Raw genomic sequence first — 27,177 nt, 5'->3', positions numbered from 1 at the left:
GGACTTCTTCTTTCAGTTCTATCAGTTCTTGATTATATGGCACCTCTTTAAACGATTGAACATTGACCACTACTTTTTGATACAGTGACACTATGTATTCTTTCTATCTTCTTTTGATGTTCTCATGTCATTCAATATTTTGCACGTAGAATCCTTCAATATTACAACCCAAGTCTTGAATTTTTTCTTCAGGTCTTTCGACTTGAGAAGTGCTGAGCATGTTCTCTTTCAGTTTCTAATGCCAGGTCTTTTCACATCTCATTATAATACTTGACTTTGTCTTCTTGAGCTGTCCTTTGAAAAATTTTGTTCAACTCTTTTACTTTGTCATTTCTTCTAGTTTCTTTAGCTTTTCCATGCTGAAGAACAAGTTTCAGACTGTCTTCTTTTATCGATTTTGTTCTTTTCCTTTTTTTCCCTGTCTTTTAAATGTGGTTTCTTCATGTATGATACTCTTGATATCACCCAAAACTGTTCTAGTCTTTTGTAATTAGTGTCTGATCCATCAAATCTACTATTGAGGTGGTCTCTATATTCAGGTAGGTTGTACTCAAGGCCATATTTAGGCTCTTGTGAAGTTGTTTTCATGTTTCTTCAACCTTGTAAAAGCCATAGAGGGGCCATATCTGACTTTTGCTGGCTTCACAAGGGAAAAAGAGAACCAAACTCAGTATCAGCTCAAGACCAATTCCTATGAAGTGGAGGTCAGACATGCCTTCACCTACAACCTTCCTTATCCTATTCTGACACCTACCATTCCTCCCACAGAACTCTCTACTTCACATCTGGGTTTGACAATCCATTGCAATGGCCGCACAAAACTCATAACAATACTCACGATTATGAAGGTTACTAGGTAAGTGACCAGATTACAATTCAGTATCAAAACCAACTCAGGATGCAGCAGGTTTTCAATCAAGAACACCTTTTCTCTGCTACTCTGCAGACATGCCTCACTCATTTTTTGGCTCCTCAGTCATGTGACCCCCTTGGCCTCTGCCCTGCCTGCTCAAGCAAGTGTTATAAAACTCTCAGCCAATCTGTGAATGTCCAAAGGACACATTCTGAGAGCCAGTCTCCTGACCATAGGCACTCAGCTTTACTCCATCCAAGGAACTATAGGGAATCTCACATACCACTCATATTCTTTCTTCTTGATGGTCCTGGGACCCTCTGTCTCTGCTTCTAAGATGACTCCTTTTAAACATAGTGGGGATGGCAAAACTCACAATCCCAATTTTAGAGTATTGTACTCTTTATTCTGAGAAATCTGTACCTGGACCAAGAGGCAGTTGTTTGAACAGAGCATGGGAACACTGAATGTTTTTAAATTGGGAAAGTTGTGCGACAGGGTTGTGTTGTTTCACCATACTTGTTCAATATGTATGCTGAGCAAATAATACGAGAAGCTGGGTTCTATGAAGGAAAACATGGCGTCAGGATTGGAGGAAGACTTATTAACAACCTGAGATATGCAGATGATACAACCTTGCTTGCTGAAAGTGAAGAGGACTTAAAATATTTACTGATGAAGATCAAAGAGCACAGCCTTCCGTATGGATTACAACTCAATGTAAAGAAAACAAAAATCCTTACCACTGGACCAATAAACAGCATTCTTATCAATGGAGAAGAGATTGAAGTTGTCAAGGACTTCATTCTTCTTGGATCAATTATCAACACTCGCGGAAGCAGCAGTCAAGAGATCAGACGACGCATTGCATTGGGCAAATCTGCTGCAATACTTTTTAATGTATTGAAGAGCAGAGATGTCAGCTTGAGGACTAAGGTGCGCCTGACCCAAGCCATAGTATTTTCAATAACCTCATATGGATGCGAAAGCTGGACAGTGAATAAGTAAGATCGTAGAAGAATTGATGCCTTTGAGTTGTGGTGTTGGAGGAGAATACTGAAAGTGCCATGGACTGCCAAAAGAACCAATAGATCTGTTTTGGAAGAAGTGCAACCAGAGTGCTCCTTGGAGGCCAAGATGGCTAGACTTCATCTCTCATACTTTGGACACATTGTCCGGAGAGAACAGTCACTGGAGAAGGATGTCATGCTGGGTAAGGTGGAGGGTCAGAGAAAAAGAGGAAGACCCCCAACGAGATGGATCAGCCAGGTGGCATCATTGATGGCGTCAAGTGTGGTGGTGGTAGTGAGGTTGGCCCAGGATCAGACATTGTTACATTCTGCTGTGCATAGGGTCGCTATGAGTTGGTTCCGACTCGATGGCACCTGACAACAACAACAACTCTTTATTTATAAGATCGCACCCAGTCACTTGATGGGAACGAAGAAGACATTGGATAGAAAAGCCATATCAAGTACATTCAAGGTACCACAGCCTGAGCTTTCCTGTGGGAAATTGATGGTCTGTTCCACAGTCTGCCCCCAGCCTTGTTTTGCCTGGTGATATTGAGCTTCTCCACTGTCTTTCCCATAGATGTAGCCAATTTGATTCCTGTGTGTTACATCTGCTTAGGTCCAGGTGTACAGTCAACTTTTATGTTGTTTAAAAAATATTTGCAATGAAGAAGTCATTGATCTTGCAAAATTCTATATGTGTTTCATTTTATTTTTGACTACATATATTCCTAGATTTATACTTTATAAAATTCCACGTTTCAATTATTAATGGATGTTTGCAGCTATTTTCTCTCATTTTGAGTTGTGCCACATCAGCAAATGAAGGTCCCTAAAGCTTAACTCCATCCACATCATTAGGGTCAGCTCTACTTTGAGGAAGTAGCTTTTCCCCAGTCAGATTTTAAGTGCCTTCCAACCTGAGGGACTTAACTTCTGACATCATATCTAACAGTGTTCCACTGCTATTCATAAGTGGTCAACCATTCAGAAGTGGTCTGCCTCTCCTTCTTCCTAATCTGTTTTACTCTGGAAGCTCAGCTGAAACCTCTCCACCATGGGTGACTCTGATGGTATTTTAAATACTGGTACCATAGCTTCCAGCACCACAGCAACACACAAGCCACCACAGTAGAACAAACCGGTAGATGAGTGGTGGTGAATCCATTCAGAGGCACTTTACAGGAAAGGCCTGGTAATATACTTCTAAAAGGATCAACTATTAAAAATCTACAGAGAGCACTGTTCTACTGTAACATAGATGGTGTCACCATAAATAGAAATGACTAGGCAGGAACTCTCGCCACCACACACACACACAAATGTAAGATTGACTCTCAGTAGCAGGATCTCTTGCAATATTCCCACACTGTCACTTCCACTCTGGTATTACAGAGGCCTCTACTGTCATGCTGGTCTAGAGCCCAGCACAATGACCTGGAACAAGAGTTTGGGTACATATCTTGCTATCCTAATATGCTACACATATAGTAGGTCTCACTTACCATTTGTTGATGGGAATGAGTAAAAATAATAGCTAATTTTAGAATTCAGGTCTCAATAAGAGAATATATACCTTAATTTTGACAAAGAATATAGTAACAGTATATACAGAGAGAACTTACCAATAATAGATCTTTGGAGGAAGAACTATTTAGGTTGGAATTTCCAGGAGGCAGGGTCAGCACAAGGACATTTTTCATAAAATCAGGGGCTGTGGTATTTTCGTCAAAGTAGTTGTTACTGTTTAAATAAATGGGGGGAAAAAAGGCTTCCCATAAAAATTAGGATCCTACCAAAGTAGATTTGTGTTTTCTATAATTCATAATTCATATAAACCAACCTTACAAATAGATTTTTTAAACAACTTTTTTTTTTTTTAATTCCATACCCACTATAGTTTCTACTTCCCCAGGGCAGGCTATTTTCTTCTGTAATCATTAAGTTGAGTAAGAGAACTTAGATAAATGAAAAGGAGACCAGAATGTATACACCTTAAAAATTTTTTTGATTTGAGGGCTCTGGATATGCAATATAATGCTTGTTTTTAAGGCTTTGGTTCCAACCTGAAAATTTTCTTTGCATAAATGCTCAAAATTATTTGGAGATATCAGGATATGAGAGAGAAGAATTTTAAAAATTAAACCTAATTTTCAAATAGTGAAACATAAGCACAAAAATGTTTAACATTTTTTCTGTGACAGTAACCATATTGAAATATGGGACATTAGCTTGTTGAGTCTTGTGTCCTAGACCTTGCTTGGCACACTGAGGATGCTCAGTACTGTCGGAGATGCATCGGTTCTCACCTTCCTAATCAATTGAATGCTTTACTGTGAAAATAACCTAACAACTGCCTTAATTAGGGTGACTCTCACTTAATGTTCAAACTCTAGGAAGGCACATCTACTATGTGCTAAGACTGTTGGTTACTTTGCTCATATCCTTGCAGCTAATCCTAAAAAAATACCCTTTGAAGTCCTGGTGTGGAACTGTAGGATAAGCACTGGACTGCTAACTGCATGGGTGGCAGTTCAAACCCACCGGCAGGTCCTTGTAAACCTTATACAAGGTTTTGAGGCAGAACCAACTCAGTGGCACTTGACAACAACAAGGTAAATAGTTTATTTTCATTTTACAGATGAAAAGATTTAATCTCTAGCAGTTAAGTAATTGCCCAAGGGTCAAATGAACTAAAAGTATCAAGATCAGAGTTTGAACCCAGGTATGTCTAGTTTAGAATTTCATGATTTCCTCAAAATATTGTCAGATGTCCTTGGTTAATGCCAACAAAAGAGTACCAGCCCTTTAGCAATTTATTGAGGATTTGTTTAAAGTGAAATTACACAAACTTGGCTTCACTGAGGAAAGCAAAGTAGCTTTTGAAATCAATGTGATTATAGAACTGAAATGTTGAAAAATTTCCCTTTTTATATGTGAACGTTAGTGCAGCATCTGATCTAAATACAGATGTTGTTGTTAAGTGCCATCTATTCAGTTTCAACTCATAGCAACCCTGTATAGGATTTCTGAGGAACAGCTGGTTTCTGACTTTGAGGTTCACAGTCCAGTGCTGACCCTATAGCACCACACCATAAATCCTTTGTTATTGTTGTTATTAAGTGCCATTGACTCATTACCAACTCATAGAGACTCTATGTAAGGTTTCTGAGGAGTGATTGATGAATTTGACTTGCCAACCCTGTGGTTCAAACTGACTTTGCAGTCCAGTGCTTTTCCTACAGCACTAATCACAACAAGATTTCAACTTACTCCAGTATGAATAGGTAATGATTAATGATCAGTCACGGCAAGGGGTACAGTTACCACTGGTGCCACCTTCTTTAAGCTTAGTCAGACTTGGCACAGTTTGTAAGTGCAGTCTCCCATCATATTAGAATATAAGTGATTTAAAGAAAGGATGTTAAAAAACAAAACAAAACAAAACAAAAAAACATAATTTCTGAACCAGAACTTCCTCTCCTCAGTCCCAGAGAATGGAGGATGAAAACATCACCATCCAGTGATGATGCCACAGGGGCAAAGAATAATTGTGTAAATTAGACTCATTTAACTGGAACTTTCCTCTTATCAAAGGGACAAATGTGACCCACATTTGTATCAGTTCATTTATCACTGTTTGGTTGAGGACCTTCCAAGACAGACTGGAAATCAGAATCCTGTGTTGACTGAGCAGGCCTGTTGTATTTAAACATGGTAGGGCTGCCAATGGCCATAGTGATGAAATAAGCATGAGGATGTGATGAAGACAGAATGAAAAGATGGTCCAAGTGTTATCTTCATATTGAACCCCATAAGAAGCTGGCTAAACAGGTGAAAAAAGAATGTGTCTCCTGGAAATCATTGGATTATTTCCATTTTGAAAAAAAGGAGAGTTCTGACAAATTTTATACCTACTTGAACAGATCCACTAGAATGATGACAATGTCTTCAGCCACTGGCTGGTCACTCAGGACGAAGGAGATGTCATTTGGTGTACCACACGTGACAATCACTGAAGGATAAAGAGGAAAACAAAGGAAAATGCAAAATGGTCTATACACAATAGAGAACAAGGTGGCTGCTTGAATATGGGTACAGTATGTCCATACTACAGTTAAAAAAAAGAAGAAGATCAGAATCAATTCTTCAAATCCATTTTCTTTCAGTTGTAGTCATAGAGTCAGAATCAATTGTATTGGACTTAAAAAGAACCATCTAATCTATCTTAATTTTATAAGGTGGTTGAAACCTAGATACCATGCCAAAGGGTCAAAGAACTCGTAGATGATGGATCTAGCTCTGATATTCAAGTTTATGACTTAGTGCTTATTCTATTGCACCAGACTTGGGTGTTACAATAACTATTTTGACAGGTAAATAATGAAATGTATCTTTCTTTCCAATGTTTTATTTTACTAAATTTCATTTGAAACTTTTTCTTAATTATTTTTCATAAGCAGTGTTTTCATGCAATAGTTTACACGACCTAGCTATTTGATAAAATAGCCACAAGATGGTGCCATGGTTAAAATGTTGATTTGAAAATTTTAGAAGTAGAAAGGATAAACATATCAATTTACATAACACACCACTACATTATACATATATCATATGAACATTTGATACACTATACAACAAATTTGTATGCTTATTCAAATATTCAAATAATTATATTTTAGTACCAAGCAAAAAATATTTATAAATATAGATTTCTTTAAAGGGAATAATAGGCAATGAAATAATATAGAGAGTTGTTTTAGAGATATGAGTTTTATACTTTAGAAATTAAGGGGCATATCTTGAATTGCCTCTTGCTTTAGTTTTCATACCAGGATTAAAATAATATCCAAATGGCATCCCATTTCCTGTTGTTTTTGTTCACTCGATTAGGTTCCAACTCCTAACGACCTGTGACCTATGCAAAACGCAATGAAACGCTGCCCAGCTCTGAGCTGTCATCTCAATCATGGTTACATTTTAGTTCACTGATGCTGCTACTTTGCCAGTTCATCTCATTGGAGGTCTTCCTCTTTTTCATTGACCCTCCTGGTGTGGCGCTGTACGATAAGCACTTGACTGCAACGTCAATTTGCACCACAAGGTCAGCTGTCAAAACTCTTCAGCCATTCCTCAGAAACCTTATACAGAGTCGCTATGAGTCGGAACCAACTTGAAGGCACTTAACAACAACAACAACTTTGCCAAGCATGATGTCTTTCTCCAGGGACTGGTTCCTCCTAATAATATATCCTAAGTACAAGGAGCTCTGGTAACGTAGTGGTTATGAATCGGGCTGCGAACTGTAAGGTGAGCAGTTTGAAACTACCAGACTTTCTGCTCCCGTAAAGATTTACAGCCTCGGACACCCTGTACAGGGTCGCTATGAGTCGAAATCAACTCCACAGCACATTACCACCACCATCAAGTACAAGAGAGGAAGTCTTGTATTCCTGGCTTCTAAGGAGCCTAAGATCTTCCTTATTCATCATCCAACTTTCACATGCATATGAGGCAATTGAAAATACCATCCAGGGTTTGAAACAGGCATACCTTAGTCCTCAAACTGACATCTTTGCTCTTAAACATTTTAAAGAGGACTTGTGCAGCTGATTTGCCTAATGCAATAAATATGCCGTTTGATTTCTTGACTGCTGCTTCCATGAGTGTTGATGGTTGTTGTTGTTGTTGTTATGTGCCGTGAAGTCGGTTCCGACTCATAGCGACCCTGCATAGGGTTTCCGAGGCTATAAATCTTTACCGGAACAGAAAGCCTCATCTTTCTCCCATGGAACAGATGGTAGTTTCGAACGGCTGACTGTGAGATTAGCAGCCCGATTCGTAACCACTATGCTACCAGAGACGGAAGCAAAATGAAATCTTTGACAACTACAATCTTTTCTCCACTTATCATAATGTTATTGATTGGTCCAGTGGTGAGGATTTTTTTGTTGTTGTTTGTTTGTTTACATTAACGTGCAGGCCATACCAAAGTCTGTGGTCTTTGATCTCCATCAGTAAGTATTTTAAGTCTTCTTTATTCTTAGCAAGGAAGGTTGCATCATGTGTAGAATATCTTATTATTTGGAAAAGTAGTTGAAAAAATTGTGGTATATGTTAATGTGAGAAGAAATCATTAAATCTGTTTTCCTTGGGATTTGTCTGTAGCTTTTGTTTTCAGAACTCGGTCTTTGCGATTTTTAGTGTTAGAGTTCAATCTGACTGTATAAGCTCTATCATGAACTTGTTGTTGTTGTTAAGTGCCATTTTCTCAATTATTGGAATCTCCTCCATGTAACAACAGTTAATTCCACTTCCTCCCTGTGGTTTCTATTTCAATTCCACCCTCCTTCCCAATCCCTCTGAACCTTGTGTCCAGGTACACGTTGCCCTTTTGATCTCGAATGGTTGAACATTCCATGGTGAGCATACCTCACTAGTGTTGTTATCCCCCACATAAATCCACCACTTGGTTTAAAATCCAGATCTGAAGAGTGGTCAAGGACCACAGTTTTGGGTTCCTTCAGTCTCTTTCTGACCAGTAAGCCCAGTTGGTGTTTTTTTAGTAATCCTGACTTTTGTTCCACACTGTCTCCCATTCTATCTGAGATCTTCTAATGCGATCCTTTTCAGAGTAGCTGATAGTGGTAGCCAGGCACCATCTAGTTCTTCTGGTCTCAGAGTTATGGAGACTGATTTCATGTATTCCATTAGTCCAGTGGACTATTTGATTCCAAGTATCTTCAGTTCTCATTCTTCTTCTTTCTTTTCCATGTGGAAAGACAAAAATACTTGTACCTTAGATGACCAGCTGCTGATGAGTTTATAAGATCCCAGTCGCTACTCACCAAAGTGGAATGTAGAACATTGTCTTTGTGGACCTTGTTATGCCAGTTGACCATGGCGTCCCCTGAGACTATGGTCCTGAGAAACCAGGCCAAGAAACTCATTACCTCAAGGTGTTTGGTAATGTCTAAGAAATTTCCATCATTTTAGGGACATGAATAATTTTATTCTTCTGTTTTGATTTCATATATTGAACAATATTTTGCAAATAGTAGATTCATAGTGTAACAAATTCTCGATAATGACAGCAGATGAAATCCTGCCAAGCAAGCATCATCCCTTGTAGAAAATTCCCAAATTGATTCCATTGTTCCCAAACTATTCTTTTTTAAGGTTTTTATTGTAGATTGAGTGAAAGTTTACAGAGTAGATCATCAGTTTTACGTTCAACAAATCATACACCTGTTTCATTACAATGACTATAATCCCCTCCATGTACCATCAGTTAACAGTATTTCTCTCTATGAGTATTATGTATGTGCATATTATTTACATGAGCACATAATATGTAAAAATACAGTAGAGCAGATTTTTTTTTAAATTAGAGCAGATTTTTGCTTTATTTGCTCAGCATACAGACTGAATAAGTATAGTGGAAGAGTACAACACTATGCACACCTTGTCCTGTTTGAATGACTTCTTTGGTCTATATACAGGTTCCACATGAGCACAATGAAGTGTTATTCAGTTCCCATGCTTCTCAATGTTTATTCATCATTTATTGTACTCTACACAATTGAGTGCCTTCAGCTTAGGAAATTGTTTTCCCAAAGCAAGCCTGAGGCAGGAATTCTGATTCACATGATTTATTTAGTAAGGTTTGTATTTCATTCAGAAGCTTGTTCCAGAGTGTAATCAATCATTTTCTGTAATAAATCATGTAATCATTGTATTTGAAAGGCAGAAATAGCAACAGGAAGTTAAATCATTTTCTTTCTATATATCTGAGCCAAGGGCAGAAAGCTGTTATGAAAATAAAGGAGTATACATATTATGAGAGCTTCCATATTATGAGTTATTAACCATTTTGTTAAAGCACAGTTTGCTTGGCTTTGAAGAAACATGTTAAACTTTTAAGCTGTAGAAAAATAGCAGTTACACACTCTGGCAATTAAAGAACAAGTTGGAGCAAAATTAAATTAAAAATCAAATCCTAATGAACTATTTGTCCATGGTTTTAGATTATTTTATTTTGAAAGATTTATGTAATCTAAAGTTTGGGAGATAAGGATGAGCGATGACTAGATATGTAGCAATTGAAGGACTTCTTAACCTTATGATATAGACCAATCAGTAGTCACCATCTAAGTTTAATAAAGCTGACTTTTACTTTTATCATTATTTCATTATGTTAATATATTTGCTCAATACTACTTTTCTATTTTCTCTCCGAGGATAAAGTTTTAATCAACAAAAGAAATGATATAATGTAGCTGTTTGCAACTATTTGGTTGGTTGGTTATGTGCCGTGGAGTCGATTCTGACTCATAGCCACCCTGTACAGGGTTTCCGAGGCTGTAAATCTTTACGGGAGCAGAAAGCCTCATCTTTCTCCTGCAGAACAGCTGGTAGTTTTGAACTGCTGACCTTGCAGTTTGCAGCCCGATTCGTAACCACTACGTTACCAGAGCTCCTTGCAACTATAGCTCTCCTGAAACATATAAAATTTTAGAGGTAATGATAAGAGCTCTGCTGTGGTAGGTTTGTCAAAACAACTCATAAGGAGGTGACAGTCCTAAAGGAGAAGTTGGCAAAAACTATCCTCATGTTTTCTTACCATTGCTTTTCCTGTTTGTGTCTTTTAAGATTCTCTGAAACTGGTCATCTCGTCTTAATATATCCTTGAAGACAAGTTCTTGAGAAAAATAGGAAACTCCAGCCTCCAGAGCATTAAAGTACCTACAACAGGGAAAACAGAATCTCTAAGAAACTATCTTATTTTCTTCACAGCCTTCCATACCTTTCACTCATTCTTTGCACATCTTTCCTGGGATTTGTTTGTCTAAATTTCATTTCCACTGTTAATACAACAGACAGTATACACTGTAATGTGGTGGATACCTTATTACAGGCATCACACAACATAATTTGTTCCTTATCATAGCTTCCTGATATTTGCAAAAGAAAGGCTCTAACTATGTTCTATAAATAGCCCCATTATCACATGAAAGTTGAAATCTTTGAATTTACAGTACAAAATTTAGAATTGATAGGACTAATTTCTCCTCTGTGTGAAATGGATTTTTATGTGTTCTTAATACATTCTAAAATCTTTAAATGAGACTTTAGGATTTATTCTTGTGGTGCCCTAAATATTGTTGTTAAGTGTCGTCAAGTGTGACTCACAGTGATTCTGTACAGGGTTTCTGAGGAGCGGCTGGTGGGTTTGAACAGCTGACCTTGCAGTTGGCAGTCCAGTGCTTATCCTAAAGCACCACACCAGGGCTCCCTAAATATTAATTCCAAGTAATGCCCCATCTCAGCTTTTTGCATACTTAGGTGGGGCTAGCCTACACAGCTAAGTAGTGTCCCAGAGATACAAATGGTAATCCAACCAAAATAGTTCCTCTGCCGCCTTTGCTGCAGTTGAGTGGATGTTACAATGGTGCACATTGATTTTGTTCTCTCCCATGGTCCCATCTTGTTTCTCTGAAGAGTTGTGAGACAAATTATTTCTATCTAACTGGTGGTATAGGCAGCATACACATTCTCTGGTATTATACCAATGCACATTAATGTGAAAGCATTAACTTCTGATTTCCAGTTTCCTTGTTGTAAAATGGAGAGTGTACTACTTGTTTGGTTTTCTTCAAAGTGCTTATTGTGGGAAGTCAATAAAACGTATGTGAAAGTATTTTGAAGACTAGTAAAAGTGTTATAGGTGTGATATATGCTGGCTATCATACTTCTGACAGTAAGCTTCCTTTGGCCCAGTTGCTTTTATTTGCGTGTGAAAAGTGGATTTGTGTCCATTTTTATGGCTGTTATAATGCATTTGGGAATAATCAGAAAACTTCCATGAGTCTATGACTTCTTCCCATGTGAAATGCCAGCAGAGTATTAATACTCCTGCTTACCAGAAACAGTCTTCAGACTCTGTAGTATTCTTGAAAACATATGCAGTGTTCCAGGGAAAAGTTTTGAATGGCAAACTATTGACCTTCCAGAAGTCAACCAAAAAGTACATTAATTTTCTAGCTGGTGACATCAGCCTGGTTAAGGTTTCTTTGTAGTCACATGACAATCCAAAACTTCCTGCTGAAATCATTGGGTAGTTCAATTCCGTGTCAAGGCTATGTTGAGACGTGAGAAAGAAACCAATATTAGGATTAACGTCAGTCACGCAGATAAGATCTCTGTTAATCTGTTTCAGTGTGTGTGTATAAATGGTAAGAATGAAATAGGGCCATTAGAGCAGGTTCCTCACTTACATAGACATCCTCCCCAACAAATACATCTTAAAACAACATTGTTCAAAAATGTGCTCTGTTCCAAGCACACTTCAGGCATGTTTATGAATACCTAGCTTGAGTTACTTTGATTTATACTAAAATCGTTTCTCATAATATCTAGACTGGGACATATTGGCTTTGGGATATAGACCTAAGAAAATAAAAGGTGGGTCACTGTAGCTACCATAATTATTATAAAACCAAAAAGGTAACTTCTATAAATTTCCTTCTATCCATTGTTTATTTCTGGATTTTCTGTGGGCTGCCTTTGAGACAGACATCTGGGGAGGGACTGACTGCTTCCTTGGGTCAGCGCATGGACCTTCTCACAGTTCTTTAAACACATCAAATTCAATTATGGCTCTTGACAAATGCCAGTAATACTGTTCCCTATGTCTTTGCCTTGCTGAGTCTTACTCAACCATCAGGCCCTACACTATCTATCTCTTTATCCATCAGGTTAACTTTCTCTGATACCTGTTGTTGTTAAGTGCTGTAGAGTCAGGTCCAACTCATAGCGACCCTGATAGGGTTTCCAAGGAGCGGCTGGTGGGTTTGAACTGCCAACCTTGTGTTTAACAGTTAGTTCTTATCCTACAGCACCACACCAGAACTCTTGGGTATCTAAGACCCAGTAATTATTTGGTTGTCTGTTTAATATATATCTCCTCCACAGACTGTAAACTCCTGAAGGCAGGGACCACATCAAGCTTATTCATTTTAGTATCTAAGGTAGATACTTCATATGTAAATGAAGAAAAACAACATCCCCTATCATCTCCAGTGCTCCAATGAAAGAGTTTACTGGGTGTGTTGGTCCTGCTTTCATTTCAAACCCAATGTGTTCACAATACAACATATCTTTTATTTTTAAAAGCTGCTTCTTATGCTGATTTCCCCCTTTGCTTTTAGTATTGACAAAAGTAATGTGACAAAGAATGATGTTTTACTCACAGGAAAATTGAAAGGGAAAAAATGAGAGGGATTTTCACAGGGGAAGGTGTGATCTGGCAGGAAAAAGTAATGCGAATTACACTGAGTGAAATGAATGGAAGGGCTGAGGGTGGGTTGCTTTCTCAAAGTCAGAGAATATTTTCATTCTAGAATATATTGAAAACTTTTTCAAAGATGATAAGGGCACTGTGAAAAGGGATTTAATATGTTATTTACATAATCCTCAAATAACTCTATGATACAAATATCCTGTTCTTTTCCTGCTTTTTTTAGATGGTAAGATAGAACAAAGTCCTGTGAATACCTTCTTGCAGAGCACTAGCATTTTGTTTCCCTACACTCTGGTGTGGCGCTGTAGGACAAGCACTGGACTGCAAAGTCAGTTTGAACTGCAAGGTAGGAGGTTCAAGCTCATCAGCTACTCCTCAGAAACTCTATAGAGGGTCATCATGAGTTGGAACCAACTCCATGTCACTTAACAACAACAACCCTCTTTTCATGGCGTTTGTTGTTGTTGGTTTTCACTGAGTCGATTCTGACTCTCCGTGACCCCATAAGTATCAGAGTAGAAATGTGTTCCATAAAGTTCTCAATGGCTTTCTTTTGAGGTGCCTCTATATGGCTCTGCCAACTTACAGTTAGCAGCTGAACATGTGAACCAATGCACTGTGCAAGGACTCCATCCCTCTGTTTGACTCCTCAGATTATCCAAATTCACTGTCTTCCTTATTTCCTTTCAAGACTGACTAATTTTATATACCGTGCTGCCTCTCAAGTTCAAATGTTAGTGACTGAACCTGAATTTCTACTGTAAGTTACCCTACGGTGAGCAAAGGTAGAGTTATATGGATAAGCGAATGGCAGTTACAGAGAGATGGTAAAATACTAGGGCGCTGTGGGTTAATATGCTGGATTGCAAGGTCGGTTTGAATTGCAATGTTGGTGGTTCAAACTTACCATTCGCTCCTCGGGAACCCTATACGGGGTCACTATGGGTCAAAACTGACTCAATGGCACTTCACAACAACATCACAACAACACCTTTATTTTATTACTTTGAGTAGACTGATGTTTAATAAATCACTTGGGTAGCTATGCCATTTCTTGACTTCAATTCACAGTAACATTAAAATAGCAACAATCAAACTACTTACTACATCTGGAAGGTGGAATATGTGCATGAGGGCCCCATGAGGACACAGCCCATATTTTTCTCTTTCTGTAGGAGAAAAAATAAATGTTCATCAATGAGACAGAAACAAAGTGGCAGAGGAACGGCAACTAGAAGGTTAAAAATCAGGGTTCCCAAAATGTTAGAATGCGGAACAGAAAGGGCAACTAACTGACTGAGGATTGAGGAGGTCTGAGATAGGCCATACTGTGATTGCAGGGAAAAAGAATGTCACCAAAGGTGATTCACTGAGGTGAACTGGGATTCTTTATCAAGTGGGAAACATGTAGTGAGTGCAAGAGGGACTGGCAGACAGTAACAGTAGTGCATCCGTAGACCAGATTGGGGAGAGACTCAATAGGGAGGTACTTTCAAGGAGAGGGCAAGATGAGATTTTAGAGAGCACTGATGTAGTGTTAAAGTAGACAAAATGCAGTGCAATCAGTTGGGTGATTATTGATCTCGTTTTCTAATAACTAGACCATCCCATTTGTGATTTTGGAGAACCAAGCTTTACCTCCCTCTGTTGCAGTAGGGAAGGAAACAAATGCTCTTAGAATTTTAAAGTGGAATTGACTAAGCTCCCTGTGCCCACTGCCACCCTCTTAAAATTTCGAATCACTGCTGTCATTAGCTACTCTTTCTAACAGGAGTATGCCCCATTTGGTTGGTGCTATGTGATTGATTTTTAGTTTCAGAGCCACTCTATTTCCAAAGCTCTGGTTTTCTGAGAACTTTTTTTTTTTAACATTCTGTAGCAAGGAAAAAGAAATGTTACTATCAAGTTGATTCCAACTCATGGAAACTCCATGTGCATCAGAGTAGAACTGTATGTTATAGAGATTTCAGTGGCTGCTGTTTTGGAAGTAGGGCACAAGACTTTTTTTCCCAAGGTGCCTCTGGGGATATTCAAGCTGCTAGGCGCTCAGTTAGCAGCTGAGTGTTTCACCTTCAAGGAGCCCTTGGGGCTGGGGCTGGACTGCTAACTACATGGTCAGTGATTCAAATCCATTAGATGTTCTGCAGGTGAGCAGAGGCTGTCTGCTGCCGTAAAGATTTATAGTCTCAGAAACCTTACAAAGAGTCACTATAAGTTGGAATTGTGGACTCCTGGGTGGCACTGTAGGATCAGCATTGGACTGTGGACCACAAAGTGGTTCAAACTCACCAGATCTTCCTCGGAAACCCCACACAGGATTGCTATGAGTCGGAACCAATTCGATGGCACTTAACAACAACAACATAAATTGGAATCAACTTGATAGCAGTTGATTGGGCTTATTATCATCTTTTCAGGCATCTTACACACCTACTTGTCTGTAGAGAGCTTAAAACACTATAGCACCATAAAGCTCTGGTTGGGGTTGGGATCTGGAAGGAGGAGGTACTAGGCAAGAAGCTCTTTCCTCCCATTTCCACCTTGAGACATTACAATGATCACGTTACAGTTTAAGATTAGCTATATGGTAGCGACTTGAAAGAGAGCTCTCTGGGGTAGGTCTTTGAAATATGTTTTTAACATGACATGTCAGTTATTTCTTGAGGCACATGATAACAACTGTTATACATATAAATGTTTTTTAAAGCATTAAAATAAAATAATTCTCCTTCATAACATTGAAAATGATCGTGGTGCAATGGGTTAACCTCAGAGTTAATGTCTCAAACCCATCAGTCGCTCCTGAGGAGAAAGACAGGGCAGGCTGCTTCCATAAAGATTTATAGCCTCGGAAGCCCTGTGGAGTAATTCTTTTCTGTCCTATAGAATCACTATGAGTCAGAGTGGGCTTGGTTTTTTGTTTTTTGTTTTGTATACTATTGAAAGAGTACAGATAGTGCATAGCTAAGGTTCTCCCCACTTTCATGGATTCTGAAAGGACCTTTTTCACTTGGAAAATATCAGGGGGATGGAAGCCTCAAATCACTCAGCTGCATGGTTGGAAGTGAGAGGAGAGTTAGTTGTCTGATGGAAGTAAGGTCACATTTCACACCAGAACTGCCATCTGTGTTGGGAGAGGAAGAGCAATTCACTAAGGCAGGTACTTACGGAAATTTTCTTGAGTAGCTCCAGGCCTTCACAGGTGCTACTCCGGCAGTCACTTGACTTATAAATCCAAGTATCAGTCTGGATAAAGCTAGCATTCACAGTCACATTTATGCCTGTTATCCACAAGTCAGAGGAAATAAAAGACTGTTGTTATTTTTCAATGATTTAGACCAGCCTTGATATTTATCTCTTGTCAGTTGATCCTAGGAAAAATTGACATCCCTTTTCAGACCTAGAAATTGAATTCTGAGTTACAGTCACTTCACTCTCTTCCCTACCATGTTTTGTTTTTTTTTCTTTCTCTTTAAACAGCTTTATTGGGATATGTAAAATTCACCATAACATTCACCCATTTGAAGTCTACAATTAAACGATGTTTAGTAAATATAAAAGTAATGCAACTATCACCACAATCCAGTTTTAAGACATTTCCATCTGTTTACTGCACTTTTCATCTTTTTACAACTCAAACCCAGCAAGTTTTCTCCATGGGAGTATTAGGAAAGAAGAAACATGGCATAATGATTCGCTCTTTTATCATATTACCAACCTGTTTGTTTTGTTTGTTGCCAGTGCATGCAAGGCCACAGTCTAAGAGAAAAGCTTTCTTGGGGACTTTACCCTGGAACCCTGGATCTAGTAAATAAATGGGGTCTGAAATTGAAGTCATGATGATCTTGTCTCAAACCTATGCTGCATTTTTAATATTGCAGATTCAAACACTTGCATGCATGAGGGAATGGCCTTTGATCAGCTAAACGATCCACTAAATTGTTAAATAATAACATATCAATGGGTTTGACTACTTGGTCTCAATAAATCCTGCTCTGTCACTAATTTTAGCCCCTTTCTCTCCTGGAGCAGTCAGGATAAAGAACAAGTAGTATATTGGAATAGCATGTGGAATATCCCCATGAGGGTCAAAGCAATGCTGGTACAAACATGGGTAGCAGTCTGGCTATCAACTGCTTTTTATGAATGAAGTATTTAAGTTTCTCTGTTTCCTTTTCCAATAGACAGGGAAAGCCAATACTGGAATGTAGACAAACTTCGGAAAATCCCCTCTTTATTTTCAAAATATTTTCTCTTACTTTCCAATGTTTTTCTTAAAGAATGAATTTTAAATATGTTCCTCAGTATGCTAAATGAGATAAGAGAGTTTCTATTGGATTTTACTCTGGCTCAAACATTTCTCCTTGCAGAAAGCAAGATAAGGTTTCAAAACATCTTTCTCTTTGAAATAGCTTGGTCACAGTGTGGCTAGTCCTACAGGACAGATCCTCACTCCAAGTTAGGTATTCCCTCAGTGGTCTACCTCCAAGGCCAGAGTGAACTGTTCCCATCTGGCCTGTGTAATACAGCTTAATCAAGAATGTTGATAGCAATATTCCTGGGTATTCCTGGGAAGCAGAATCATTTTGACTAAACTGTCTCTTGTATCTTAGTTTAATTTTTGTAACTGTAGGGTTGGTGGTTCAAACCCACCAGCTGCTCTTTGGAAACCCTGTATAGGGTCGTTATGAGTGAGAACCAACTGAAAAACACTTAAGAACAGTGAGAATATAGGGTAGTTGAAGTTAGGAGAACAGTATGAGGATGCTTCAGAAAATCAGTGGAAAATGGAATTAAAGGATAATAGAATTTGTCCATAAAGTTTTTGAAGCCCCCTGGTCTGAGTGATACTGAAGTACACTTAGGGTATGGGAGAGTGCATGTTGGGAGTAGTAGATAATCAGGTTCCAGAGGGTCTTAGAAAACAGCAAGAGAAGTTAGCAACTGAAATGGAAGCCAATACACAGATTCGTGATGAGGGCAGTGCTTCAGGAAGTTGGCCACAGAGGACAACTCTGTTCAAGCTAGATCTCCCCGGGCACCTTCCTGCCCATGTAGAGTCACTGCTCCCTCCAACCACTGTGAGGGACACTAAAGATGACCCACTTGAAAGTCCCAAATTCCAGACAGCCTATGACTGACACAGCAAAACCCAGGTATAACTCTGTACAGGGCCTGGTGAAAGAACTGATTTCACCTCTGCGATCACAGATCCCCATCCGTGTGTTAACCGAGTAGGTCCAGATAGTCAATGTTACTGGTACTGGCATTATTTTTTTTACACACATTATTTCACTTAAGCCTCCTCTGAATCCTATGTGAGAATTCATATTGTACATCTGAATTTAAAATGAGAAAATGAAGCTGTGGAGAACTCGATTGACTAGTTTAGGATTACACAGCAAGCAGTTGGTAGAGCTGGGATTTGAACCCACAGCTGTCTGATTCTAGCGCTTGATACTGTTCTATCTGTAGAACAGCAGTTCTCAAAGCGTAGGCCACTGACTTCTGAGAGATCCTAAAACTTTTTCAGGGGATCCCTGAGGTTAGAACTATTTTCATACCAATACTAAAAAATGATTTGCCTTTTCACTCTCATTCTCTTGCAAGCTTATAGTGATGTTTTCCTGTGGTGACGCAACAGATATGAGAACCAGCCATCTACAATTATGCTGATATTAAAGAGATTTGTAAAAACATAGCCAAATACCACCTTTCTATCCTATTTACTACTATTATTTTGAGGTTTGATAGAGAAAGGTTTTCTTTTATAAAAAATGTTAATTAGCAGACAAAATGTTTATGATTGTTACTTTTAATGAATGAACAAGCAAATATTTAAGGTCTTTCTCATTTTTAATTTCCAATATAGTAAGTATCAGTAGAGTCCTAGTGTGGCGCGGTGGGTTTATCTGCTGGACTGCAAAGTCAGTTTAAACTGCAAGGTCAATGGTTCAAGCTCACCCGTCTCTCCTCAGAAACCCTATACAGGGTCCTTAAGGGTCAGAACCTACTCAATGGCACTTAACAACAACAATAGCAAATATCAGTAAGATAACCATAGAAACAAAACTCTGGAATCCTTGATAATTTCTAAGAATGTGAAGAAGTTCAGACCAAAAATTGGAGAATTGCTTCTGTGGAATGTACTGACTTATATAGAGACCAAAGGGTCAGCAGTTCAAACTCACCAACAGTTCCACAGATGAAAAGACCTGGAGATCTTCGTCCACAGATTACAGCCTATGGAGTAGTTTTACTCTGTTCTACAAGGTCACTATGGGGGCCTGGTGTGGCGCTATAGGATAAACACTGGACTGAAAACCGCATGGTGGTTCAAACCCACCAGATGCTCCTTAGAAATCCTACACAGAGCCACTATGAATCGGAACTGACTCAATGGCCCTTAACAACTTCAATAGGGTCACTGTGCATTGGAATTGACTTCACGGCACACAACAGTATCATTAATATCTGTGTCATTCCATCTTATTGAGTGTCTTCCTCTTTTTCACTGACCTTCTACTTTAACAAGTATAATGTCCTTCTGTAGGGACTGGTGCCTCCTGATAACGTGCCCAAAATACGACAGACAAAGTTTCGCCATTGTGGATTCCAAGGAGCATTCTGGCTGCACTTCTTCCAACACTGTTCTGTTTATTCTTCTGGCAGTCCATGGTACTTTTCAATATTCTTCTCCAACATCATAACTCAAATGCCATCAATTCTTCTACGGTCTTGTTTATTTATTCACTGCCCAACCTTTACATGCATATGGCTATTGAGAATACCATGGTCTGAGTCAGGCACACTTTAGTCCTCAAACTGGTATCTTTGCTCTTGAATACTTTAAAGAGGTCTTACGAAGCAAATCTGTTCAATGCAATACTGTGTTTGATTTCTTGGTTGCTGATTTCATGAGTGTTGATAATGAATCCAAGTAAAATGAAGTAGTTGACAACTTCAATCTTTTCTCCATTTATCATCATGTTATTTATTTATTGGTCCAGTGTGAGGATTTTTGTTTACTTTACATTGAGGTGCAACCCATACTGAAGGCTGTGGTCTCTGATCTTCATCAGTAGGTATTTTAAGTCCTGTTTGCTTCCAGAACACGAAGTCATATCATCTGCATACCATACGTTATTAATGAGTCTTCCTCCAATCCTGATGCCATGTTCTCCCTCAGATAATCCAGTTTTTTGGATTATTTGCTCAGCATATAGATGTAATAAGTGTAATGAAAGAATACAACCCTGGCACACACCCTTCCTGAATTTAAACCATTCATTGTCCCCTTGTTCTGTTTAAAATCTCTTGGTTCCTCATGAACACAATGAAGTATTCTGGAATACCTATTCTTTGTAATGTTATCCATAGTTTGCTAGGATGCACACAGTCAAAAACCTTTGCATAGTAAATAAAGCACAGGTAAATATCTTTCTGGTATTTTCTGCTTTCAGCCAAGATGCACCTGATGTCAGCAATGATATTCCTAGCTTCACGTCCTTGTCTGAATCTGGCTTGAACCACGGGCAGTTCCCTGCCAATGTACTATTGCAGTCATTTTTAAATTATCTTCATCAAAATTTTACTTGCATGTGGTATTGATATTGTCTGATGATTTCTGCATTCCACTGGGTCACCTTACTTTGGAATGGGCACAAATATGGATCTTTTCTAATCAATTGGTCATGTAGCTGTCCTTCAAATTTCTTGGCATAGATGAGTCACTGCCTACACTACTGCATCAGTTTATTGAAAGATTTCAATTTTTATTTCCTCAATTTCCAAACTCATATTGACTCCTAGTGGCACTATCTACAACAGAATGCAACATTACCCATTTCTGCACTATCCACATAAGCATTGTTTATATTTAAGTTCATTGTTGCTGCCTCTGTGTCAGGCCATCTTATTGAGGGTCTTCCTCTCTTTTTCACTGACTTCTCCTTTACCAGACATGATGTCCTTCTCCATGGACTGATCCTTCCTGATAACCTCTTCAAAGTATTCTTTCTAGAGGAAGTGTTGCCATCCTCACTTTTAAGAAACCTTCTGTGTTTACTTCTTCCAAGACAGATTGTGGCAGTCCATGATATGTTTAATATTCTTCACCAATAACATCATTCAAAGGCAACAATTCTTCTTCAGTCTTCCTTATTCATTATCCAGCTTTCACAAGCATATGAGGCAATTGTAAACACCATGGCTTGGGTTGGGCTCCTTTGCCCTCAAAGTAACATCTTGTATTTTAGCACTTGAAAGAGGTCTTCGCAGCAGATTTGCTCAATACAAAAATAAGTCATTGGATTTCTTGACTGCTGCTTCCATGGACATTGATTGTGGACCCAAGTAAAATGAAATCCTTGACAACTTCGGTCTTTTCTCCATTTATCATGATGTTGCTTATTAGTACAGTTGTGCTGATTTTTGTTTCTGTTTTATTGAGGTGTATAATCCATACTGGTGTAGTGTGACTTCTGGTGTGGTGCTGCCAGTTAATGCACTAAACTGCAAAGTTGGTTTGAGCCATAAAAGCTGGCAGTTCAAACTCACCAGCTGCTCTTCGTAAACCCTGTACAAGGTCGCTATAAGTCAGATCCCGACTCGATGGCATTTAGTAACATAAGTAATCCATACTGAAGGCTATCATCTTTGATGTTTACCATTGTTTCAAATCCTCTTTGCTTTCAGTAAGCAAGATTGTGTCATCTGCATTTTGCAGGAATTTTAGTGAGTCTTCCTCCAGTCCTGATGCCATGTTCATCTTCATATTGTCTAGCTTCTTGGATTATTTGCTCAGCATACAGAATAAATATGGTGAAAGGATACAACCCCATCACATGCCTTTTCTCACTTTAAACCACATAGTATCTCCTTTTATTCGATGACTGACTGCCTCTTGGTATATGTATGGTTCCACATGGGCACAATTAAGTTTGCAGCTCTTTCTTCTCATTTGGAGTCATGCCACATCAGTAAATGTGGTCCCAGAAGCTTTACTCCATCCACACCATTAAGGTTGACTATCCTTTGAAAAGACAGCTTTCCCTGAATTATACTGTGACTGCCTTCCAACCTGAGGGGCTCATCTACCAGCACCATATCAGGCAATATTCCACTGCTCTTCATAAGATTTTCATTGGACAATATCGGGGAGAAGTAGATCGCAAGGTTCTCCTTCCTAGTCTGACTTATAGTCTGGACGCGCCACTAAAACCTGCCCTCCATGGATGACCCTGCTAATATTTGAAATACCAGTGCCAAGCTTCACAGTAACACTCAAGCCACCACAATATGACAAACGGACAGGTGAGTGGTGGCTAATACACTACACTATTTATCCTATATTTCTAATAATTTGTACTATTAACAGTAGTAACATTATCATCCTCAATCACAGTAAAACAGCAAAAACTACCATTATTGAGTTTGTACAACACTGTACAAACAGATTTGTGTTGGTAGAAGTACAGCCAGATTGCTCCTTGCAGGCCAGGATGGCCAGACTTCATCTCTCATACTTCAGACATATTGCCAGGAGGGACCAGTCGCTGGAAAAGGATATCATGTTTGGTAAGGTGGAGGGTCAGAGAAAAAGAGGAAGACCCCTAGCGAGATGGATTGGCAAAATGGCAACATCAGTGGACTCAAGTGTGGCAACAACTGTGAGGTTAGCCCAGGTCTGTGCAGTGTTTGGTTCTGTTGTGCATAGGGTCGCTATGAGTCAGTTGATTCGATGGCACCAAACAACAACAATACAACACTGTATGTAGTCAGTGATTAAGGCGCTTTTTGTGAATGGAGAAACTCTGGGAGTGGAGTAGTTAAGGGCTGGGCTGCTAACTAAAAGGCTGTTTGAACCCACCAACCACCCCACAGTAGAAATATGTGGCAGTCTGCTCCTGTGAAGATTACAGTAACCTTAGAAACTCCTGGGACAGTTCTACTCTGTCCTATCGGGTCGCTATAAGTCAGAATCAGCTTAAGGGCAAATACAATTGATTCACATTGTATCCACATGAGCTAATACTCTAGCTAAGCTCAAGTGTGGCAACAGTAGTGAGGTTGGCCCAGGATCGGGCAGTGTTTTGTTCTGCTGTGCATAAGGTCACTATGAGTTGGGGCCGACTAGATGGCACCTAACAACAACAAAATTTTATAAGTGAGGAAAGTAAAGCTCATAAAAGTTATTTGCTTGAGGTTAAATAGTTGGTAAGTGGTCGAGTGGGAATATAAACCAAGATCTGTCATATTTCAAATCTCTGCTTCAAACCACTTTGTTTCGCTGCTTTATAATAATGACAAAATGAATTCATGCTTGGGGAAAGGCTTGCAGTGGCAATTGATACATGCTTTAGACTCTAACAGATCTGTGTTTGAATCTCATTTCAAATAGAAACTTATATGACTCTAGCAAAGTTTTTAATTTTTCATGTGTAAGTGTTCATTAGGTTGTGATGATTACAGAGATTGTGTTATGTAAATTACAAATTTGTTTCTAGAATTTACCTAGCATATGACAGATACTCATAAGGAAGGAAAGTATGGCTTAGAGAGACTAAGGGAAATAACACACTCAGGGTCACAAAGGGAGAAATTCAGGGTAAAAACCCCTTCCAGGTCCTCAGACTTCAAGTCAACTGTTCTTTCCACTATACCACATTGCCTCCATAAATAGGAGGTTTTATTAAATGACTTCTAATTCCATTAGGAAGTCCTGGTATAAGCACTGAACTGCTAACCTCACACCCACCAACCACTCCCTGGAAGCCCTTTACAGGATGGTTATGAGTTGGAATCAACTACAATAGTTCCATTAGAGCGTTAGGTCAAATACATTCTTTTACATCTGAACTGAGTTTCAAATAGGATTAAAGAAATGTATATGGTACAGAATAAAGTTATTATACTTACCAGAACTGTTAGTATTATTGACACATGATTTTAAATAGCAAAAATTAAGACATATATTATCCTTAAAATCATAAATAACCACTGTTGTTGTTGTTGGGTGCCGTCGAGTGGATTCCAACTTAAAGTGATTTCATTTGTGTCAAAGTAGAACTTCTCCATAGAGTTGTCTTGTATGTAATCTTTAGGTAAACCGATCACCCTGTCTTTTGCTTATGGAGCCACTGTGTAGGTTTGAACCTATAACCTTTTGGTTAGGAGTCAAGTGCTTAACCATTGGCACCACCGAGGCTCCTAAATAATCAGTAATCAAAATACCCACTGCCATATGGGTTGATTCTGAGCCATACAGACCCTATGTCAGGTCTCCAAGATTGTAAATGTTTACTGGAGCAGATAGCCTCATCTTTCTCCCAAGGAGTGGCTGGTGGGTTTGAACCACTGATCTTACAATTACAAGTCCAGTGCTTATCCAGAGCTATCAGAATTCCTTTTAAATAACTAAGATGCTATGAAGTATTATTCATTTGACTCAGGAATTCTATGTTTGATATTCAGTCTCAGGAACTAGACAAAACCTGTATACCTGAAAATGTTTATTGTAGTATTTTCAAAGAGCCATGAGACATTAAAGAATAAAATATCCTGCAATAGGGAACTATTAGGTAATTTCTGGTAGCGTAGTGGTTGTGAATCGGTCTGCTAACCTCAGGGTCAGCCGCTGGAAACTACCAGCTGTTTCTCGGGAGAAATATGAGGCTTTCTGCTCCCGTAAGGATTTACAGCCTCGGAAACCCTGTACAGGGTCGCTATGAGTTGGAATCGACTCCACGGCACATAACAACAACAGCCACTTGCAGGAATATTATACACCCACATGGTGACTATGAAGATTATGCGGCTATAGACTAAGAAGGGAAATCAGAAACAAAGTTGTTTCTGTACCCTAATGATTCTGAAAATAAGAAACTAAGAAGCATATGAAGAGAGACTGGAAACATTTGGTTGACTGGGAAATATTATAAATGATTTTTCCCCTTATTTTGTACATTTTATGTAAAATTATAATGGTTACTTTGTAATTAAAAGCTAGATTGTAACAGTGCATTTGATTTCAAATATATTGCATATATCTGACAACAGCCACCAGAGAGGTAAAACTCACACACACAGAAGAATGACAAGCCCAGAGGAAGATTCAGTGTCAATCTGAATTTTACTCTCTTAATTCATTTACTAAGGAGCTCTGGTAGTGTAGTGGGTTACACATTCAGCTGCTAACCACAAGGTCAGCAGTTTAAACCTACTAGCCACTCCACTGGAGATAGATGAGGCTTTCTGCTCCTGTAAAGATTTACAGGGTTGTTATGAGTCAAAACCAACTTGGTGGCACAACCAACTACCTTCACCACCAATTCATCTACTTGATGGATAAACCTGTGAACCCCATATCCATACCAAATCTTGCTTCTGAGCAGCAGCAGAAAGAAGCTCACTGAAACTAAGCAATAAGCCCCATTGCATCTGAGGCATTTCACTGACCTGACATTTTCTGGGTTGGGAGCATTCCTGGAGCTGGGCGGGTTGTAAATGACTCACTGCAAAAAGCAAACTCTCTGTCATCAAGTTGGTTCTGACTCATGGCAGCCCCATGTGTTAGAGAATAGAACTGTTCTATGGGGGTTTTGTTGCTTGTAACTTTACAGAAACAGATTGCTCAGTCTTTCAAAATTCCAAAACTCACTGCCATTAGGTCATTTGCAACTCATAGTGACCCCATATAGGGTTTCCAAGACTATAAATCTTTAGGGGGGTGGGCAGAAAACCTCCTCTTTCTCCTGCGGTGTAGCTGGTGAGTTTGAACTGCTGACTTGTGGTCAGCAGTCCAATTCTTATCCTACAGAGTCACTAGTGTTCCATGTAATCCAGCATAAACTCAAATCCTTTTTTGGAGGGATCTACAGCCTTGAAATAGAAAGACCTTGTGGGATGGGCCCTTTGACAATATTGGGTCTTAATGAAAGAACACAAGGAGCTCTGGTAGCGTAGTGGTTATGAATCGGGCTGCAAACCTTAAGGTCAGCAGTTCGAAACTACCAGCTGCTCTGCAGGAGAAAGATAAGGCTTTCTGCTCCCGTAAAGATTTACAGCATTGGAAACCCTGTACAGGGTTGCTATGGGTCAGAACCGACTCCATGGCATATAACTACCACCACCAATCAAAGAACACAGGCTTTGCTTAGCAACCCCTTGACCCCAAGGTGGTAACAGAGAGGAGGAGGATTCTTTCCATAATCTTACCAGCGATTTCCAGTCGCTCTCTTACTTTTACTAATCCATCATTTACGACTTCTTTCAAGATCTCCTGGGACACTTTGAAGGCTGAGTTGTTCATCATCAGGACACTGATCTCATACCTGCCATTGTTGCAGTTCTGAATCACTTGGGAGGCCCAAAGCATCAGATGGGCCTGGAGAAGCAAGGACCACAAAGCCAAGCCCAGCAGTGGTGTCTTCATGTCCTTGCTCACCTCAGAACCATCCTCCTGTGTGTTCACTCTTCTTTGCTCTGGGCTTTCAGGCAGGCAGGGATTCCACTCTGGTCCTTTCTGGTCATGCCCCACTGTTCACGTGGCCATGCAATACAGTCTGCCTGCCAGCAATTAGCAGGTTCATTATGGCAGGAGATAAACCAAAGTTCACTTTGTATGTTTGCTCACAGAAAGGTCAGAACTATAAAACAGGGAGATTACCTGGGCCTCACCCAATAAAAACACATCAATCTGTAACACATCCCTGAGAAGAGGGAAAAGAGGAAGAGGGCATACATACAGAGCTTTGTAAAATGGAAAATAAAGGTCAAAGGGCTAAGGAAACACAAGTATGATGGATTATTAGAGCTTAGGTTTTAACTGCAGCACATTGAAACAGAATTTATTAACTAGGATCTGTGGTTCAGTCCATCCAATCAATGAATAACTAAGAGTCTACTATATGTTGAGCTTTGGCAAAACACTTGTATGCCCACAGGGATAATTATGACTAACCAAATAGCCCAACAATGAAATAAAGTACGAATCAGACAAAACCAAA

At 39.2% G+C, this 27,177-nt stretch overlaps 1 protein-coding gene across 1 annotated transcript in view; it reads right to left on the bottom strand.

Moving 5' to 3' along the window:
- GUCY2C (guanylate cyclase 2C (heat stable enterotoxin receptor)) overlaps positions 1-26,603 on the bottom strand; it is a 91,354-nt gene extending 64,751 nt beyond the window's left edge. Inside the window, exons 1-7 of the mRNA XM_006866036.1 lie at positions 26,387-26,603; positions 16,337-16,449; positions 14,273-14,337; positions 11,790-12,005; positions 10,490-10,611; positions 5,785-5,881; positions 3,492-3,609 (exon numbers count right to left, since the gene is read on the bottom strand). Coding sequence (XP_006866098.1) covers positions 3,492-3,609; positions 5,785-5,881; positions 10,490-10,611; positions 11,790-12,005; positions 14,273-14,337; positions 16,337-16,449; positions 26,387-26,603 — 948 coding nt within the window. The remainder of the gene's footprint in view (positions 1-3,491; positions 3,610-5,784; positions 5,882-10,489; positions 10,612-11,789; positions 12,006-14,272; positions 14,338-16,336; positions 16,450-26,386) is intronic.
- Between the last annotated feature and the right edge of the window lie 574 nt (positions 26,604-27,177).

Source organism: Chrysochloris asiatica, unplaced genomic scaffold (assembly GCF_000296735.1).
Source record: "Chrysochloris asiatica unplaced genomic scaffold, ChrAsi1.0 scaffold00086, whole genome shotgun sequence".
In the NCBI taxonomy this organism is placed as follows: Eukaryota; Metazoa; Chordata; class Mammalia; order Afrosoricida; family Chrysochloridae; genus Chrysochloris; species Chrysochloris asiatica.
Note: the sequence above shows the minus strand (reverse complement) of the source record. Positions and strands in the feature narration are given on the sequence as shown.